The 19,507-nt window shown below is 45.0% G+C and overlaps 1 protein-coding gene and 1 long non-coding RNA gene across 3 annotated transcripts; both read right to left on the reverse strand.

Moving 5' to 3' along the window:
- Nucleotides 1–998: 998 nt before the first annotated feature.
- Nucleotides 999–9,518, reverse strand: TMEM9B (TMEM9 domain family member B). Of its 2 annotated transcripts, none has more exons than XM_071427938.1 (5): nucleotides 9,332–9,518; nucleotides 7,602–7,693; nucleotides 5,787–5,895; nucleotides 4,774–4,908; nucleotides 999–2,169 (listed from the first exon to the last, which is right to left on the reverse strand). In XM_071427938.1, the coding sequence occupies exons 1-5, from the start codon at nucleotides 9,404–9,406 to the stop codon at nucleotides 2,014–2,016; spliced, it is 567 nt and encodes a 188-aa protein (XP_071284039.1). In that variant the 5' UTR covers nucleotides 9,407–9,518; the 3' UTR covers nucleotides 999–2,013. The 2 variants fall into 2 exon arrangements, with proteins under 2 accessions (XP_071284039.1, XP_071284040.1); XM_071427939.1 differs by lacking the exon at nucleotides 9,332–9,518 and adding an exon at nucleotides 9,086–9,231.
- A 2,365-nt stretch (nucleotides 9,519–11,883) lies between these two features.
- On the reverse strand, nucleotides 11,884–18,133 carry LOC139590712 (uncharacterized). The gene is made up of 3 exons (XR_011679412.1): nucleotides 17,864–18,133; nucleotides 13,636–13,802; nucleotides 11,884–12,043 (listed from the first exon to the last, which is right to left on the reverse strand). It is a non-coding gene; the product is annotated as an uncharacterized lncRNA (long non-coding RNA).
- Nucleotides 18,134–19,507: the final 1,374 nt, after the last annotated feature.

The raw sequence follows: 19,507 nt of genomic DNA on the forward strand, positions 1-19,507 counted from the left end.
GATGCTACATATATCAGCATATAGCTGTCCCATTATAGAGGTGCAGTAAAATAGGACACATCTTCAAAATTCCACATTTAACAGGATTGACACTTAGAACTATCTCATGGTTTGGCCCTTCTATCAATCAAAGCATAAACAAAAATGCAAACCCAAACCACTTTAGCTTAAAACTGTAAGATCAGAAATACTTCTACTAGCAAAAGATGTATATACATTCAGTCCTGCTTCTTGTGACTGTCACCCATCAAGGAAAGAGAGCTTCACCTTCTGCTGCCCCTGTGTGAGCCACAGTGCTGTAGCCAACTTCCCCCTTCCCACACCAGCTTCAGGCCTCACAGGAAAGGCAGCCAAGAGGTAGAACAACTCCCAGGACTGGGATACTCAACAATCAAGGCATGTATTCCACAAACAAGTTACATTCTCTTTCTTTAGTAGACCCTAAGTGTCATAACCAGTAACCAAACAGTACCAACTGAACAAGTTCCCACTCACTGGGGCCATGTTGAACACAAAAACTGAACCCAAGCCTGAATTTTTTTTGACCTGGCAATCTTTGTGCAATTTTTTTTTTCAATTTAAAGCAAGAATCCTGTAAATCCACCAATGCACCACCTGCTTTAAATCACTCCAGGTTAACTCAGTTTTGGAAGTCTACAGGACTGGCATGCAAAGAAAGCTGTGTACCTGTCTGTCCCCCAGGCATGGAGTAAGCAAGCCAAAACTGTCCCCAGAAACAGAGTATTCTTCCATGGACCACCTCCTTCCACACTGAACTGAAAACTGTCACACAATAATGCAACTACATATGCAAGCTACATCTGAGTCAGGGATTAAAAATTTCTTTCAATTAACAATTTGATGAGCCTTTCTTTACCTAATCACTGAACAAGTGCACATTTCTACTCTGAAGCGTGTTTAGAGGAGCACTTTTATAGATGGAATTTACATGCAGCATAATGAGGGAGAAAAATGATGACAAACTGATAATGCAGATCCATTTTTCAAAAATCAGTTTTATCTTTAATTGTTACATTCCAAAGGGGATATATGAAAGTTAGTCATCCAGCAACTGTATAACCTCTGAAGAGAGATGAATACAGAGTCACAGATAAAAAAATACACCTAACTCCCAAGATGACAGGTGCTAGAGAAAGTATGTGCCTTACACCATCAATCCAGACAAATGCAGGAAGATTTTTATAATAAATATTTCATCATATACTAACTCCTGAGACTTTACCCATGAAAAGAAAGGGAAAGATTTTATAAGAGCTATCATACACCTACAATATATTAAGCTGTTAAAGCAAAATAGAACAAAATGTCAACACTGCCTTGAATGTGCACTGCATTTGAATTTATCTACATCACAGTACTTGAAATATGCAGCTCCAGGAGTCAGTGTCCACTTATGTTTTGCCTCAAGTCTGCAGACATCACTTGCCATCCATACAAGCATCTTGAAAGTACGAGTGCAAGAAACCAAATGAACACAGTCAGCAGGGTTTCATTCTCTGAGACCAAAACTACACCGCAAGACTTTGATTTCCAGTACCTAGCATCAATCAGCAGAAAATCCAAGTATATTTACAAAAGATCTTTACATAAAGTGATTAGTGAGTTGTAAGTTATTACTGTGTTCCCAGGTACTTTTTAACCACATAAATAGTAAAGAGAAATATATAGTTAAAAACCACCATAAAGTCACAACTGTAAATAATGTACCACAGTGGCAACCCAAGGTATCTTAGGGTTTGTTTTCTTTTCAGTTTTGTTAGTAAAAGCCATTTGAAAACATAAAGATTTAAGCTTTTGGTTAACTAATCTGTTTAAACTCCTTCCACTCCAGTACATCCCTTTATAGCTCAAATACTTCTTTAATTTGTTGGGGTTGTTTTAAATCAATAACAAATCATTCAAGAAAACTCTTGTGAATTGGCAGGATCAGGAAGACTTCTGTCAGCTCTTTGCACTAGTCCACACACGCCTGGAGCTCCCCCCGAGCCCCCCTTAGCTGAGCACCACGTGCCGGTCGAAGACGGACTTGCGCTGCTCCTGCACCTGCAGCTTCCAGCGCTGCTGCGCGTACTCCACCTTGTTGAGCACGTTGGCGCGGCTGCGCGAGCGCGCCAGCACGTCGTGCGCGTTGGCGAAGGGCTGCTGGTCCTGCAAGGGCAAAACACCACCGTCACTGCTCACAGCTTCCAGCTCTGCTGGCCTGCAACACTCCACAGCAGGTGGGGGCTGGTTGGGTTTGGCCTTGCTTTAAGGTAAATGACATATCCCAACAAGCTGGCCAGTAACGATGACCAAGCAGGTTTTTGAGTTGTTAGAACCGTACTTCAATTCCTCATTGGCAGGAACTTCCAGAGACTTCCCAAACTTCACTGTACTGTCAATTACCTGCTGCCCAGGATCACAGCAGTCTTGCACCCAATTTGCAGCCCAGAGCAGACCCAGGCACCCCCATGACTGCGGTGAATGCACAACTGAATTGGGGTCGGTTCCCTGCCAGCTCCTGGCCATCTCCTGCCAGGCAGTTCAGGATGTTCACACACAGCTTCTATATCAAACCAACACACTCTGGTGTTTACCAAACTAAGCCTATTGTGCTGAGCTGTCTGAAAGCACAGTGTCAATACAGCTGTTGAAGTGACACAGCTCAACAAGAACCCAGTGCTTGTTTAACGTTTACTCTCTGTTTTCTAACAGTACCTGCAAGGCTTTATTTTCTGCTAGCAAATATAGCCAAGTTATAAACAGTAAGAGCTGGAACTGAACTTCTTATTTGGCTATTAAACTCTTTGGGCAAAGTCATGCTGCTAAAGCTGCATCAGAAAGCATCCTACACATAAGGAAAAATAACATAATTACGTCCTATATTAAATGTCTTTTTGTATCCCTACATTTCACACTCTTTTTTTTTTTTCCAGAACACTTTTGAAGACATTCATATTAATGGATACTTTCTGATATTACTGTGCAGAGCAGCTCAATCACAACTGTAAGCTGTACACAGATTATCATTAATGAGAACTATTGAAATGATTGCTCTGAGTCCCAAAGCCACAATGAGCACTAAAAAAATATTCCCATAGAGAACAACAGACAAGCCCTGATCAAAAGAGCTATCAACTCACCAAAAAAAGTGATACAAATGGAAATACCTAGAATGGGCATTTAACAGGAGACAGGGCACTTCATTCACAGGGGAAAAAAAAAGTCATAATAGCAACACATGGTTTGCTAGTGTAAAACACATGGTGGGAGAACACAGGACAGTCTAGATGGTACTGGCCTTCCTGGCAAACAAGATTCTCAGCTCCAAGGCCAGATACTGTCAATTTCTAAGTAGACAATAAGGGGAAAAATGAATTAAAGAGGAAAGAGAATCAAGGAAGTGGCTTACACTCATCACTTGACACTGCCACCAATGGACAACAACAAAGAGGGAACACACTGCCTTGAAATTCAGAAACAAAATCCATGGATATGGTATTTTTGAAGTGTGACAAGAATATATCAAGAACTTGCAAGAGGGAAGGCAAGAATGGGATAATTCATAAGGGACCTTAAATTATGTTATGTTCACAGAACAGCTACAGCAAAACATAACACTGGTTAAGATGAACCCAGACTTTGAGGTAAATTCATTCTGCAGTTAACCTGAACTCTGCCATGGGACTTATTTCACTTCTTCCACCTACAGTAAAAAGACTCACTCACACATGGAGCCATTAAGATAATTTATCTAAGCTAAAAATTTGTTTGAGATCTAGCACACAAGCACCAGCTCACTTAATTCAAGCATGAGCTGCCCAGTTTGCTATAAGAATGCACAAAGAGGAAGAGTCATTCAAATACTTCCTTTCAAAAAAAAAAAAAAAAAATCCAACAAACACTCAACCCAAAATCCTCCTAGAGGTGACTGGGAAAATCTTACTTTGTCAAAACAAAGACAGTTGAAACATGTCTACATGTAATACACAGGGAAGTAGTGGGACAATCAGCAGGCATCTTCACTTAGAAAGGTGTTTCTGTTTGCTAAGGGGATAATCAAGTACTCAAAATTCAGCATTTTCCTAGATAATAGATTTTATCAGCTATGCATTATGTACCCTAATTTCATAACAAGAATATGTGATTATTACCCAGTGCTAGAGACTGGAAAGGCCAGTAATGACAGAAAATCCTGTCACTACTGGACTGCTCCCCTTCTCTGAAGAAAAACTCCTCTAACCTGTTAGAATATACTGTGACATTCTGATTTCTGGCTGTATACTAAGAAGTTATTTCATCATCCATTAGTATTCTGCTTCATTATAGCAATTTCTTCTTGAAGTTTTACAATCAAGAAACTCGAACTGGAACAACAGAAGATGCAACCCCCATACTTTCTTTTTGTAGAGAGCAATCTAAGCAGTAAACACTTTCCATAATAATGATGCCTGGCAAGACTGGATCATTATAACTCCTAAAAAGCTGTACTCCTGCATATTCTTATCTCCATTCTTACACTGTTTCTTCTCTGTGAAAACAACCTGTGCCTAGAGCTGGCATAACTGAAGCAGCTCTCACTGCTCCCCAGCCCAGTGAAAAATGAAAGAGTTACTTCACAGAAGTCATCACACACCTTTCTTTTCCTCTCCCAGCAGGAAAAGCATTTACACTGCCTGGCAAAAAAAGCTGCTCACCCCAAATAATTAATTATCAACCAACCAATCCCAATTTCCATGCTAACCAAGTGCACAAAGACTCTGGTGAACTCACCCCAATGTCTTCATCACTTTGTATGAGCTGTGAATGCCCAAGGAGGCGCCTCTTTAGGATGGGTTCCACCAGGGTAAGGTACACCATGTACAGAAGAAGCAGGCCCAAAATGGACAGGTATATGATGATTGTCACCTACATAATGCAAGCACAGTTTATGTCAAGATTGTGACTTTCCCCCCTCAACTCTCACAACAAGCAGCAAGGACCAAAAGATGAGTACAGGTGAAGTTTGATCTTTGGTAGTGTCAGCAGATTATTTAAAACTCAGAAAGAAAAGACTACAACATGGTATTAGAAAGGTTTAGGGCAGCTTGAAACAGTGAGACCTTGCAAAGAATCTTAGGCTATGCCTCTTTAAACAATTCAGTGTTATAACTCTCACTTCCACCAAGACAACTGTCCAGCCTGGCCATTAAACAGGTGACAAATTTGGAGCATCCCCCACTGATCTCCCTTTGTCTAGCACAGACCTGAATTCAGCCACCAAGCAAAACAAAAGACCAAACTTCTAAAATCCCAAAATAAAGAAGTCTGTGCTGTCAAAAACCAAAAGACATTCTGCAGTCTATTCACAGCAATCCAGGCCTCAATGGCTCCAAGGGGACAAGAATGTGAAGAGCACACAAAACATGTTAGTACAAACACAGATAAAGAAAATTTATAGTAAGAAAGTTAGGCAGCTGTGTAATGAGAGGCCCTCCGAAATAATAAGGAAAACAAAGCCCAAAGCTTGACAAAATGTCTTAGAACACTCAGAATTTTAGCAAGGTGGAAAGTCTGATCTCAGAAGTGGAGATTTCAATAAAGGGTCTCAGGTTCACTTCTTCAGCTAAAGTTTAATGCTATTGTTACTGCTCAAGATTGTGAACAACTACTACAAAAAAAAGTTATATTTTAGGCTGCCTTAGAACAGTTTTCCCTTTAAAAATACCATTTCTCTAAAAGACAATAGACATATTTACTAAACAGCTGAACTCTTCGATATATGCCAACAGAGTTACACTGCTTACCTTAATTGTGACTGAGCTTCTCTCCTCATATTTGCACTCACAACGTAAACAATAAGCTTCTACATCAGGTCCAGGGACAGGCATGGGCTCCACCACATGGAGACAATCACTGAGGAAACACAGAAACTGCCCAGTCAGTTTAGAGCTGGCTTTAGCTGAGCTGTTCCACTCTGCTGCAGAAGCTGAGAAGCTCAGCTTGCTTAAGTTCAGTTGTTCTAAACTGCAGGTACAAATAAATCACTACAGCACAATTATGTCACTTAAATGAGAAATTCAGCTACTGACAAGCTGCTAAACAAGTTTTAAGATCTTTCTAACTCAATACAATGTCTTCATTTTTCAGAGAAAGTATTAAAGCTCTTAGCAGAACAAGTCCAAGGATATGAAAACAGCACAAAGCATCATTTGACACTGACATCATGGATAAAAGTAAATTTCAGCTACTAATTCCCCTTCTTTCTTCACCATACTCAAAAGAGCCTTATTCCAGCCTTTCACTGTCTGAAGGGAGATTAGCCTCTCTTTGACACTCATGAATTGAATTTCTTTTTTCTTGACATCACAAGGTACAGACATTGGGGAAATAAAAAAGGAAGTCAGATGGGCTGTTTCTCTAAGCACCAAGACAGTAAATAAAGAACATTCAGCTTTCAGCAAAAAGCATTTGACTTAAAAGATTACCACATGTAAGTCAGTTCCCTGTGGAAAAGTGTGGTTGACAATATTATGGGCTCTCCATAGCACAGCATTAAAACCCAGCTGCCATGAGACAACTGCTTCCAACAACAACTTAGATAATGCTGCTCTACCTGCTGACTCAGGCTGTTATTCAGAGCTCAGACCCCCAGGTCCCTGCAGAGCACTGAGAGAACCAGGATCCTGTTTCACCTTTCTCCTGGTTACCTCAGTGCTGGCACAGTCAGCAGCAGGAGTGAAACACAGGGCCTGAAGTGACAGCAGCAGCCTGGCACTCAACACTTTACTGGGCTAAATTACAGTGCTGCAAACACTCAGCCAGGCACCAGCTCATCTCTTCTGCCTTGTTTGTATTTCTTCATAGCTGCAACTGCTGAGTGCCACCTCACAGTGTCTGGAGGGGAGTGGAAGGGTTGATTTTTCTCATTTATGTGAAAGCAGAAATACATTTTCCTCTGTGGAAGAATGCAGCATTCAAGCTACAAAAATCAAAAATTCATGCCAGGCACAATCTGTGCAATTGCTGTTCCTGTGACTGAAAGCTTGTGTCAATACACTGCCCAAGTATTGCAGAAATCTTGTATGTTGGTTAAGTGCAGTAGAAAGTCTCTTACTGAGAACATAAGAAATATTAATATCAGCATTTTTTCTTCTCCAATTTGCTAGAAAGTGCAAAATCTACTGGAACCTCACAAAACTCCAGAAACAACAGTTCCTAAATGATGGGATGGTTTTCAAGAGTAGAGCAAGCAAAGATAACACTCCCAAGCCCCAGTTCCAGGTTTGTGCTCCCTTGCCTTTACACCATTCCACCATTCCAAGTCACTGCATTCAAAACACATCACCTTCTTCCCTTCTACTACTTCCAAGTCTAAATAAACAATTAAACTTGCAAGCAAACAAACCAAAAGAGAAGACAGAACAAAAGTTAGAGGGTTTAAGCCTTGTCCCTTGCTAGAGCTGAATTCTGGAGTACTCCTGAAATAAAAGCTGCAGTAAGTTATGGAAATGCTCTGCTTTGTCCTGGCACCACCACAGGAGATCCATATGTAATCTCTACAGAACAAGGCTTTAACCAGTAAGATTTATTATCATTTTGTATGTGCCACACACACTCACCAGTCCTTCTGTGAAACATTTTTGTTGTAAATATGGCCTGAGTGGTCCTTGTAAGGAGGGCAGATGCATTTACACCGGACATCCTCAGAGTTCTGAAAGTGAAGCAAACAACACACTTAGAACCAATTATCTTATTATGTAATTTATATTATCAGGGGTACAGAAGGCATTCTCCACATATGACTTGACATATTTAACACAAATTACTTGCAAGTACCTCTGAACAGTCTTACTCAAGACTTCCTGCAAATTTAAGAACAAGAATTACTTCAGAATTACTAAGTGAGTAGAGCAATTTGTCAAGTACACTGCTATTTGAGATAGAAACGCATTCTTGAGGGGGGAAAAATGGAGTTTAAGCTAATTCCTCTTTCCAAAAAATACCCACACATGCAGAAATTGCTGATGTTGATTGCTCAACTACTCAGTTTATGAGGACAGCTGCTTGTCAGATACAGTGATGAGCTTAAAAGGAATGAAAGAATGCTAAGCTTATTTTAGCAAATAACAAGAGACAGAGGATAAACGTGGCTTATCTAAAGTTCAAGGCAATTTCTAGTGGCAATACAAAAGAATGTGTGAACAAGTATTGGTAATGAACAGCCAAGTCAGAGTAACACTGAGCACAGGTCAGTTGGGAAACCCTGACTGCACTAGCACAGAATCATAGAAAGCTCTGGGTTGGAAGGGATCATCCAGTTCCAACTCCCCTGCCACAGGCAGGGACACCTTCCACTATGCCAGGCTGCTCAAAGCCCTGTCCAAGCTGGCCTGGAACAGTGCCAGTGCCCCACCACCCTCACAGAGAAGGTTTTCTTCCTGATATCCAACCTAGCCCCACCCTCCTTCAGTGTAAAACTTTGTCCTGACACTACCTGCCCATATAATCAGTTCTTCTCCATCTCTCTTACAGATTTCCAGTACTGGGAGGATTTCGAGTACTCCAACTAGGTCACCTCTTCTCCAGACTAAACAATCCCAATTCCCTCAGCCTTTCCTCATAGCAGAGGTGCCCCAGCCCTGTGATCCTTTCCATGGCCTCCCCTGGACTGGCTCCACGTCCTTGCAGTGCTGGGGAGCGAGAGCCGGGTGCAGCAGGGCAGGGAGGTCCCAGGAGAGCAGTGTGAATCCAAATCCCATGTACCACATCCTACACCGAACCTGCTCTCCCCGCGGAGGGGTCAAACCGCAGATTACCGTTAAAAAGAAGAAAATCCACAGGTTTTGGGGAAAATTCAAACGCGGGTGCTGTGACCGTAGAAGTCCCGGTGTCCCTGCCCGCCGCAGAGACCCGCGGGGACAGTCCCGGGTATGGGGGCAGCGGGGAGGGCCAGGAGCGGAGTGCCCGCACCCAGCGCGGCGGAGCCGGGCACCGAGCGGAGCTCAGCCCCACCCAGTCCCGGCAGCTCCATCTCCACTCGTAGCTTTGTGTGACGGTGTCCCCGGGCGCCACGGCAAAGCGACAACAATGGCTACGAGCTTACCGAGAGCGCAGGAACCGGGGCCGGCGCCGAGGCCGCGCCGGCGGGCCCAGCTGCTCCGCCGAGCGGGGCAGGGCAGCGCCCGCACGAACCGCGGGCTCTCTCCTTCCCCTACTGCCGCCCGGGGCAGCAGTGGGGCCGGGAAGGCGGGGCCACCAGCGGGAACCGAGAACCCGGCGGGGGCGGCGGACGGAGGGAGGGCCCGGTACCGGGAGCACCGCCGTGACCCGTCCCCCCCGCCCCGCTCACCTTGGCCTCGGCGCCCAGCCCCGCCAGTGCGGCCAGCAGCAGCAGCGAGCAGAGGCGCGCCCCGCGGGCCGCCATGTCGGGCCCCGGCGCTCTGTGGCCGCTTCACCGCCGCTTGTGGCCGCCGCGCCGCCGCCGGGCCCCCGCCGCCATCACTTCCGCCTGCCGCCACCTCACGTGGGGCGCCGTCCGCGCGTGGCGGCGTCCCCGCGGGAACGGCGGCGCCGCACCGTGGTTCCGGGCGCGGGCTGGCCTGCACAAAAATATTCCTGGAATCGTGGAATCGTCAGGGACGGAACTTCCCAGGTCATCCAGTCCAAGCACCAAAACAGCACTGTAAACCACTAAACCGTGTCACCCAGCGCCAGATCCAGAAATCCCTTGAACATCTCCAGGGATGGCCACTCCACCGCCTCCCTGCGCAAGCTGTTCCCAGTGCCTGGCCACGCTGACAGCAAAAGAATTTGTTCTAGTGTGTAATCTGAATATCCTCTAGTGTGTAATCTGAATATCCCCTGGCTCAGTTTAAGGCCGTTTCTTCGAGTCCTCTCACTGCAGACACAGCAGGAGAGAGCAGCCCCCAGCTCACGGCAGCCTCCCCCTCAGGCAGGTGTAGGGAGCCAAGAGGTCTCCCCTGAGCCTCCTCCAGGCTAAACAAACCCATCTCAGCCACTCCTCATAAAACACATTTACACATTTTCGAAGCTTTTCAGGAGCCTTGTTACCCTTCTTTGGACGCACTTTGTATCAACACGTCCTTTTTGAAAGAGAGGTAGGGCTGACTGGCCCTTAGTTCCCACAATCTTGGCCCTATTGGAATGGGTTTAATCCAAGAAGCGATTATTAGTACCACTCAAAATGAGGTGTGTGAGCAGCATACAACCCAGTTTTTACACATCTGGACACACAGTTATATAAATCTTCATGCCTTTTATACACAGCTATTGTCATTATAGTGCAAGAGTTCTATTGTCATTACATTGCAAGGGTTCCACGTTGCTAGAGTTTCACACCTCCTTGATGTTTCTTGTAGGCAGCTCCTCTGGGCGCTGACTCTTCCTTGTCCTCGCAGCAGCCAACTGACTCCAGTTCCCCCCATCCACTCTTTTATAACACTTCTTATTGGCTACAGGTCTGGCCTGGTAACATCAGGCCTGCTCCTAATCTTTAGTAATTGGTTCAGCAGCAACTCTTTAGGGGAAAAGATTACATTCTATACCACCTTCATTTAGCCATACTGTATCCCCCTACAGACAGCTGTTTCTCTAAGAAGACATCACTAAAATCCAGCAATGTTCCTCATTTGTCAGGTGATTAATTATTGTGATCCCCCTCTTGCAGGGGGCAGCCAGCCTTGGTGAGAAGCAGCATTTCCAGCTGTGCTCCCCAGGAGCTGGCAGGTGAAGCCATCTACGAGCCTCCCTCCTTGTGTAGGGACCCCAAACCCCCCTGGCACTGCCAGAGCTGGACCCAGCCTGTCCCTGGCACAGCTGAAAAAGGGCCTGAGCCCAGCTGGGAAACAGCTCAGGCTCATCTCAGCTCCTCTGAGAGCTCCACAGAGGAACAGCAGGCAGTGTGACTCAGCCTGTTTATTCCTTCTCCTCCCGTCCATTCCTTCTGTCTTTCTGTAGCCATTCATTCATTCTGTAGCAGAAGGGAGCCTACACAACAAGTGGAGAGGGACTCTTTACAGGACAAAGGAATGGCTTCAGACTGAGAGTAGGTTTAGATGAGATATTAGGAAGAGATTCTTTACTGTGAAGGTGTTGAGAGGCTGGCACATGTTGTTCAGAGAATTTGTGGATGCCCCATCCCTGGCAGTGTTCAAGGCCAGGTTGGATGGAGCTCTGAGCACCTGCTCTGGTGGAAGTTGTCCCTTCCCATGGCAGGGGAATTGGAACTAGGAGGATCTTTAAGGTCCCTTCCAACCAAAACAATTCTACAATTGCATGGTTCTCTATCTAAACTCCCAAGGAGCAAAACTGTTCATGGCCAAAAGCTGCTGTGTTTGCCCTCTCCTTCCCCAGCCCCCATTCAGTGGCTGTAATTTCATAATCCTTAAATTCAGTAGACTTTTCCATAGTGCTCTTCACTCCCTCCTCACACAATAGGTTGTGTAATACCAGCAGTGCATCAGACAGCTCAGGAAAGGAGCTGGAGTTACTATGGAAACACAAAACACCTTTCTTTAAAATTCAGGGAAAATTGCCAGCAGACTTTAATGAGCGTACATCAGGTTTCAGCCTGAGCCAAACAATTTGTCTGTTTAATGCCTGGATCTGCAATGGAAGTGTTTTGAAGTGTGAAGGTGGCTCTGTGTCTTCCCCACCACCCACAGCCATAGTCTACAATGGGCAGATTGACTGCTGAGTTGAAAAACATGCTGAATCTTTAGAAAAACACAGATCACATTTTGAGCTGAAGTAAACAATACGCAGTTTCAGAGGCATCACTGCCTTTGGAAGAGTTTGGTGTAGGAAAAGACAGCCTGACAAACTAACTTTTTTTTCCCCATTCAGAGAGTTCTGATATACAGGTAATAAATGTGCTTTTATTTAGGTGGCTGGAACAGCTTTTGGGAGCTTCAAGCCCAGTCTTGGAGCTTCCTCAAAGCCAGAAACACCAAAAAAATCAAAACAGGATATTTTGAGCCACAGGTTCTTGGTGCTGCAGGAGGTAAAGGTTATTTCTTCCAGAAATGAGTCCATTCTTCCCCTAGAAAACAATAATAAGTGACTAGGTAAACAAAGCTCCTGAAAGAATTATTAAGAAAAGAACACTTAGGAGTTTCTGTCTTAACATTTAGATTTTTTTCAGATTTGTTTCAATTAATTTTTTTAATGCATTTGTCATCACACCGTATCAGAAGCAATACTATTAAAATACGGTTTTAAAAAAGACAGCCAAAAAATGTATATAAATTTGATTTTAAGGAAATTATTAAATTATTGCTATGACTATAATTGCTTTTCAGCTTGCTAATCTTCCAGGAGGGCTGAAGATGTGTTTCATCTTCAAGAGAGCTCTCACTGGATTATCAGAGTCTGAGCTTCAGTGGCAGCAGGCTGCTCCCTGCACTGCTAACTCTCTCCTTACTGGACCAATCCTCTTCAAGTTAATGGAGATGAGCTCTCTCATCCAGTTTGCTTTTTAAAAATAACACACACCCTTTGCTTTAATAACAAGATTTGTTTGAGGGTTGTAGCCCTACACTGGCCTCTCTAAGCTGAACCTTGCACTTTGCTGTCAGTGTGCTGTGTCAAGTGACGGGTTTGACAGTTTTGTACTTGCTCTCATGTTTGTCTCCATCAGCAATACTCACACACCAAGTGCCCCCCAGAGCTGCTGGAGGTGGTTTGGTTATTCAAGGGCTCAGCCTCTGAGGCTCTGGGGAGGGGGCAGCCCTGGTCCCCCCAGCCATGGAGGGGGTGCATCCCCCCGAGCTGCTGGGCACAGCCTGAGCACAGACACAACAAGAACCGAGGCTGTGCAACAAAGACACAGCACAGGCTGTGCATCTCTAGGCAGGGCAGCTGCTCCAGGACCACATCTTTCCTGCTCAGTCATCTCACAAAAATAGCTTATCAAAGCTCTATATCTCAAGGCACTGTATGTGCAGAGTGGGCTCCTGCATTTCCTTCCCTGTTGCAAGAGCCACACAGTCTCTGTAGCCAACAGTGCCCTAAGCTGTGCCTCAGCTCCTCCTTACTGTGCTGCACATGATTAACATGTGAATATGAGTATTTTGAAAGTGTTCTCTGCAAAGTTCCTTCATGCTCTGTGGTAATTACACTGGACTCTGCTGTGCTGTGTCAAACAATTGGTGTAGGGCTGCTCCACATGCTGTAGCTGAACTATCACAGGGTGGATGCTCCTCAGGGCAGGTAGGGATAGATGCTATTTGCCATCATTTCAGTCACCCACATTCTGATTATTTTTACTAATGCAAATTACCATCTTTTTATGTCACTTCAGCCTATTCACATTCAGAACTTGCCTGCTTCCCTTTGTTTTCCCAGCTGAGGAAATCTTTTCATTATCAACAATGATATAAAAGAAAAATCTGAGGGGATTATGTAAATAAGTGATTGGATCAGCACTTCTGCACTAATTGCCAACATGAAAGTGGTGTGACATTTGCACAGGAGAAAAACAAAGTAAATACAGATTCTTTTTCTGTCTATTCCCTACGTTCAGTTAAAAAAATTAAATGATGGCAGCACTTGTCACAGCAGCCTTTGCGTAGCAAACAAACATAGGAAGAGATTAATTACAATGTCATTTCTCTAGGCTAATGAGAAATGCACCTTTCAGCAGATTGGTCATCAGCATCCATCTGAAGAAGTTCTGTCATTGGCATTGCATCCCTTCAAATAAACAGCACAGTTTTGACTCATGAGTTTCTGTTTGGGGCCAAAACCCCAGTGGCTCAGTTCCAGTCTAGCTGCTATTCTGGCCTTGTGGTCTCTGATCTCTGGAGAAAACAAAGAGAAATCAATGCCAGTGGGCTGGATGGGGTACAAGGTTTACAATAAAAGCAAGCTCTCCAAATCTGGCTCATCTCAGGGACCCATTACATTACAGTAATGCAATGTAATGGCTAGTGGCTTCCTTCCATAACCGAGGCATTATTTTGCAATCTGCTGTCAGGAGTTACATAAAGCCTTTCACAGCAGAAATGCATGCATATGAAAAGGGCAGGCTGGGCAAACTGTTTACCTCTGTATTTCTATATTTGTATTGATATTTATGATATGAAGCAAATGGAGGGAAGTGCTGAAAGAGCTGTGCATTTATTTTATCTTTCTGTCTCAGTGAATCCACTCCTGGCTTTTCTGCAGGCTGTGAGAGTTCAAGGTCCTTCTCTGCTAATGCAAGGTCAGTCAGGGCTCTCACACACTGCAGCAGCTGGGTCCCCACATCACATACATGGGGAGAATGCCCTATTCTGTGTATGGTTTCAATGAGTGACATATGTCATGCTCTTATCAGTGCGATTCCTGCTGCATGTCCCTTCCTTCACCAAAGGACAATGCTGCAAATACAAGGAACAGCAGCTTGTGGCTGAGACAGGGGCTTCAGCTCTTTAACCACGGTCTCCAAGTCCACAGCTCTGGCTTCATCCCTTGCAGCACAAAGAACAGCTTCTGCATTTGTTTGTTTAATGCAAAACTTATAAATAGCCTCTGCCAGCCCTGACCCAGCAAGACCTCAAATGCCCTGCATGAATTGCTCCTGGGGGAGACAAGGTCAGTGCTGCTTCACACACTTTGCTGCTCCTTGTTCTACCCCAGACAGCTTTTGCTGGAGGCACAGAGAAAAACATGCCCAAAAAGGAGCCACAGTTCCTTCCTCATACAGAGTAATGCACAAGGATTGCTCTAATACATTCACGCTTCCTGTGTTATGTTCGAAGGGATCAGCACTAGAATAAAGTCACTATGAATCCAGAATGTGCTCTACCAGTGCCAGCCATTTCATTCCAGCCTTTGCTGCAGCCTGCATGGAAACACCAGAGCCAGGGAGAGAGGTTAAAGGCAAGGTAAAGATGATATTTATGATACAACTCCAAGCATTTTTGTGGCTAAGTTCATCATTACTTGCCTCAAACTTGTTGCTAAGCAGAGGGGGCTTTCAATGACCTCAACAAGCAAACTGGGAACCCCTCCATGCTTTGGCTCCATTTTCCTCCCTGCCTGCTATTTTGGTCACTTTTCCAAAGCATGAATCAAGCAAGCCCTGGATGGCTGCGGGCCCCTCATTCACACTTCACTGTGGATAGGAAATGAGGAGTGTTCACTCAGCACCTTGCTGGCCTGGGTCAGTGGCAGCAATGCAGTCACTCTGCAGATGCCTTCTTAATATGGGGATCTTTTCTTTGCCAGCAGTCCTGGGCAAAGCAAAATGACAGCTTGGAGGCAACAAATTGCATTTTGCTCTTTTTTTTCTGTTAGCATTTTCAACCTTTGTCAGATCTTTTCTTACCCATTGCATTTATTTCTACTTCCACTGGTCTCTGTGGTGCCACATTACCAGTATTCTTTTCCTTTTCGATACATATTCCTAATAACTGAAAGAGCAGGAATCTCTGTATTCTTCTTTATCCAGGAAACCATTTGCTACCATTGTTTGTCCCTAGCAACCACAGTATCACACAAATTATTTATCATAAAGAAAATTCCAACAATTCCACATGCACAGACCTGCACAGAGAAAGTTGCATTCAAAGTCAGCATTGTGCAGGGTGAGTCTGATACTTCAGATGACCACAAATACTGACACTATGGCAATATTTTATATTCTGAGCTTGCCCACCATGGTGATGCACTCACTGACCAAGATCAACTCTTTGTCTGCTGCCACTGACCATTATGGATGCCAGATTCACAGGCAGCTAAAATGAGCACCAAAGTCTTCCACTCAAACCAGGAGTGACACCCCTTTCCCACAAAGGGAAATTCTGCCCTTTGCCAGAGATTTCATTCATGTTCAGTCTCTGCTGGAGGCAGCCGGAGAGCTGGCTCTGCAATCAGCATCGATTTTGTGCCGCCGCGCTCGGAGGAGGATGCGGAGCAGCTCCTGCCCTACTTGCTCCGTTCCCATGACAACTCCCTGCAAAGCAGCTCCTGCCAGCTTCCCCGACTGCCTCATCGCGCCCGACAGCGTGCCCGGGCTCCGGCTTCCAGCCCGGACAACGCCTCTTCCCTCCATTGCCAAAAGCTTTTTCCGAGGAGGAGAGACCTGTTTGAAATAGCCAATGGTGTTTTGATGGTCAGAGCAGAGGTATTAAGCTCCCCAGCAGCCAGACACGGGCAGAAAGGCTGGGTTTGGTTTGCCATTCCTGCTGCACCCTGCTCCTCAGAAACGTGATCAGGAATGACTTGTGGGTTGGCTCCAGGACTATATTGTTTTCTTCATTAGTGCTGCTTCTCCTTGTGTGCTGACGTGAATTAATATCTAACAGTACTTCAAATAATTCCCAATTTCATGTAGTAGATGGCAAATAGTTGTTTGGATTAATGTTCTGGATAAAACAATCTGCTTTTCTTGGGGGTGAGCCTTGTCCTGCCAGTCCTCCAAAAGCTGTGTGCCTCCTAGCATTCCATGAGCAAAGCCTTGAGACTGATCAAGCCAATGAGCAGGAGCAGATGAGAAATATGGAGCATAAAGATGAGTTCAGGGCATTGAAGCTGGGTGGAGGAAATGAGGATTTTTCCTGCCTTCCAGTCCAGTGTAATGCTATAGTGAGGTAGAGGATGATTTATTTTTTTTAACTTTTTTCCTATACAGATTCTAAGGTTTTCATATCTAGACTGAGAGCTCAGTCTGTGCTTTTGGCTGTAGCACTCAGTATTTGCCTCAACAGTGCATGTTGTCACCTGGATAGGAGGGAATCAAAATTAGGCTTGATAACCAAAAAATGGCTGAGATCCTTACTAGGACTCACCAAAGGACCCACAAAAGGATTCCTCCAGGACTGCCCAACCGAGAGGAGCTTGCAGCTAAGTGCTGATAAGGTTATCTATCCCCTTTCTGCCACATGAACAGCTCTGTGACTGTCATGTTCTCTGTCCTGGCATGGCCATGGCTGTACCCAGGACAGGTTTTGTGGGGTGTGAGTCACAGGGGCTCCCTGCACTGCACCTGAGGATGGTAACAGGCATCCTGTAACAGGTAACAGGTGACAGCAAACAGCTCCTCCTGGGCACTTAACAGCAGCACCTGAACTCACTGGGCCCTGGCTGAAGGGTTTTGCAACACAGGAAAGACTCAGAATAAAATCCACTGCAAAAGCCAGTTACCCTGGTAGACAGAAAGCACTCTGTGGGTTATTGAGTTCAGGATATCCACTGGAAGGCTGTTCATCCTGCTGCTGAGTGGCCACAACACACGTATTTTGATTTGTTCCATTGCCAGTGTTGTCCAGCCCAAGCATTTCTGTGACCCCAGCATCAGCCTGCACAGAACCTTCCACTTAACTCAATTACTGCCTCATTTGCTATTCCATTTTATTTGATCTGAGCCTTAAAGACCAAATCACGTGTACTGCAAATTACACAATGTCCATCCTTAACTTGGATGGCTTCAAGCAGGTGCTGAGGAACAATTAGATCACTGTCTGTAGAAGCTGCTATTAAACTAAGAAAGAAAAGACAACTCTAAATAAGACAGATGCAGAGAGAGCTCAAAGCTTGCTCACACTGATAATGAAAATTAATCAAACATCATTAGCAGTCTCCAGAGAGTTCAGTACATCATGTGCTTCTGAGATGTGCTTCTGGTTGTTCTCTGCCTGACAAGAGCACCCACTTCTCTCAGTTCAAGGGCAGAAAAGAGATTTGCAGCATCAATTAAAAGATTAAAATTTGGGGCCTCATTCAGACAGAGTTGGGTGCCTTTCTTTGCAAGCCATTTGTGCCAGCCTGTGGCTTGGTGCTGGAGAGCAGCCAGAATCTCTGAGGAGGTCAATAAGTGCATGCAGGTGATTCTGCCAAATACACAGCCTTGCTTTTCCTGCCACAGAGTGGGACTTACCTGGAGGCTTGCCTCCATTCTGAGCAGTGCTCCCTGGCAGGCTGCTTCTACACCTGAATGCAGCTGTGATGGGTGAGCAGCATATTCCATGCAAAGGAGCTGTCAGGAGAGCTGGTCACTAATAGCAGTCCCCTAAGGATTATTTTAGCACACAGTTAATTCTGCCAAAACCTTGTGTCCTCCCTTTTGCCATCCTGCCTCTCTTTTTCATCATCCAAGGTGCCCTAATTTTAACTCATCAGCCTCAAAAGCTGGACACTGGGACCATTCCATTTGTATTGTGTTTAACAATACAAACTGTATTGTGAAATACAATTAAACTGGTTAGAGCTTCTGAGCTTTACAACAACTGAGGGTTTTGTTTGGGACTTGTGTTTGTGTCCTTTGGATCTGGTTGTTTACCCACCACCACCACTTATGTTTATAGTTTCATATTGTGGGAATTATAGGGAACATAAATAACTCACCTCGCAGGGCAAAGAGTTATCAGTTCAGGCTTAAAAAAATCAAGAGAAAATAATCTGAAAGAGTGAGAGAAACTCAAGGTTTGTGTTTTCACATGAGCACATAGTGATGTAGACATGCAGCCCTCCCACAAACCAGTCTTAAGGCTGTTGCATGTTATCCCTTCATCCTGTCCTGCAGAGCCCTGGGAGCTTCTCCCTGAAGCTGGGCCTTGGGGATTGGCCCTTGGGATTGACCCACTGAGCTCCCTGCAAACGTGGCTGTTCACAGTGCCAGGGACCTGCTGCATTGGCTGCCTGTGACTCCCAGGAGCAAACAGGACATATTTTCCCCCTGAAGCAATAAGAGGTACATCTAGACCACCTTAACTTGATTTGGGATGACAGGGAGTGGAAGTGCAGGGTGAGCAGCTCATGTGAGCTCATTGTCATCAGTGCCTTCTAATACAATTTGTGAATGACAGCGTCCTATTAACTCCCTTTGTACAGACTGCAGGGATTCATTGTGCTGGAGCCTTCTCCAAGCAGCTTTTCTGCAGCTGCCACTGTGCTCAGATGCTCTCTGGATAGGTACAACTGAACTCACTTGTAGCAAGAAGGCACTTTCTTGCTGTTAGAGCATTGACCAGGACCACAAGAGAGATGTTCCCACTGAGACATGCCTTAGCCCTCACAGCTAAACCTGAAATCTTCACTCAGTCTTCACTGGAAGTCACTGAATAGGGCATTGGAAGGTGGCTCATGACCTTAATGTCATAGCATACGAAGCAGCAGGAGGAAGGAAGGAAGGAAATGCCAGGCACAAGTTTTCTTGCAACAAAACGTGGTCTCAGTTGGAGCAGATTTAACCAGGAGAACGCTAAGCTGTAAATGCCAAGTTAATTAGCCCTCATGCATAATTTGTTTTTAAAAATACACTGTCATCTCCTGAAGGAACAAGAGCCCATTTCCCCTTCTGTTAGCCTTAAAAGTCAATCTGAAAAATGCCATTGAAGTCTAAACGGAGAAGCATCACGATGCTTTCAGCAGAGAAGGTCTCTGTGAGTAGGAGCTTAAAATGTACAGATTTCCTCTCTAAGCCTGCCAAACCAGAAGGCTGAATAGCCTTCCCAGGGCACCTCCCACATCAGACCCACTTCACTGGATTCTCAAATGACTGCACTGTTGAGGCCTAGTTTCT

Source organism: Agelaius tricolor, unplaced genomic scaffold, assembly GCF_023055355.1.
Source record: "Agelaius tricolor isolate 1412-34295 unplaced genomic scaffold, bAgeTri1.0.p SCAF_5, whole genome shotgun sequence".
NCBI classification, from domain to species: Eukaryota; Metazoa; Chordata; class Aves; order Passeriformes; family Icteridae; genus Agelaius; species Agelaius tricolor.

What these genes read in the sequence shown, in the direction of transcription:
- TMEM9B (XM_071427938.1), bottom strand. Translation starts at nt 9,406, where the DNA reads ATGGCGGCCCGCGGGGCGCGCCTCTGCTCGCTGCTGCTGCTGGCCGCA. An exon ending in AATGTTTCACAGAAGGACTG is followed by an intron (nt 5,896 to 7,601) that starts GTGAGTGTGTGT and finishes GTGTTTCCTCAG; the next exon opens with TGATTGTCTCCATGTGGTGG. An exon ending in AAAGTGATGAAGACATTGGG is followed by an intron (nt 2,170 to 4,773) that starts GTGAGTTCACCA and finishes TTGCCCTTGCAG; the next exon opens with GACCAGCAGCCCTTCGCCAA.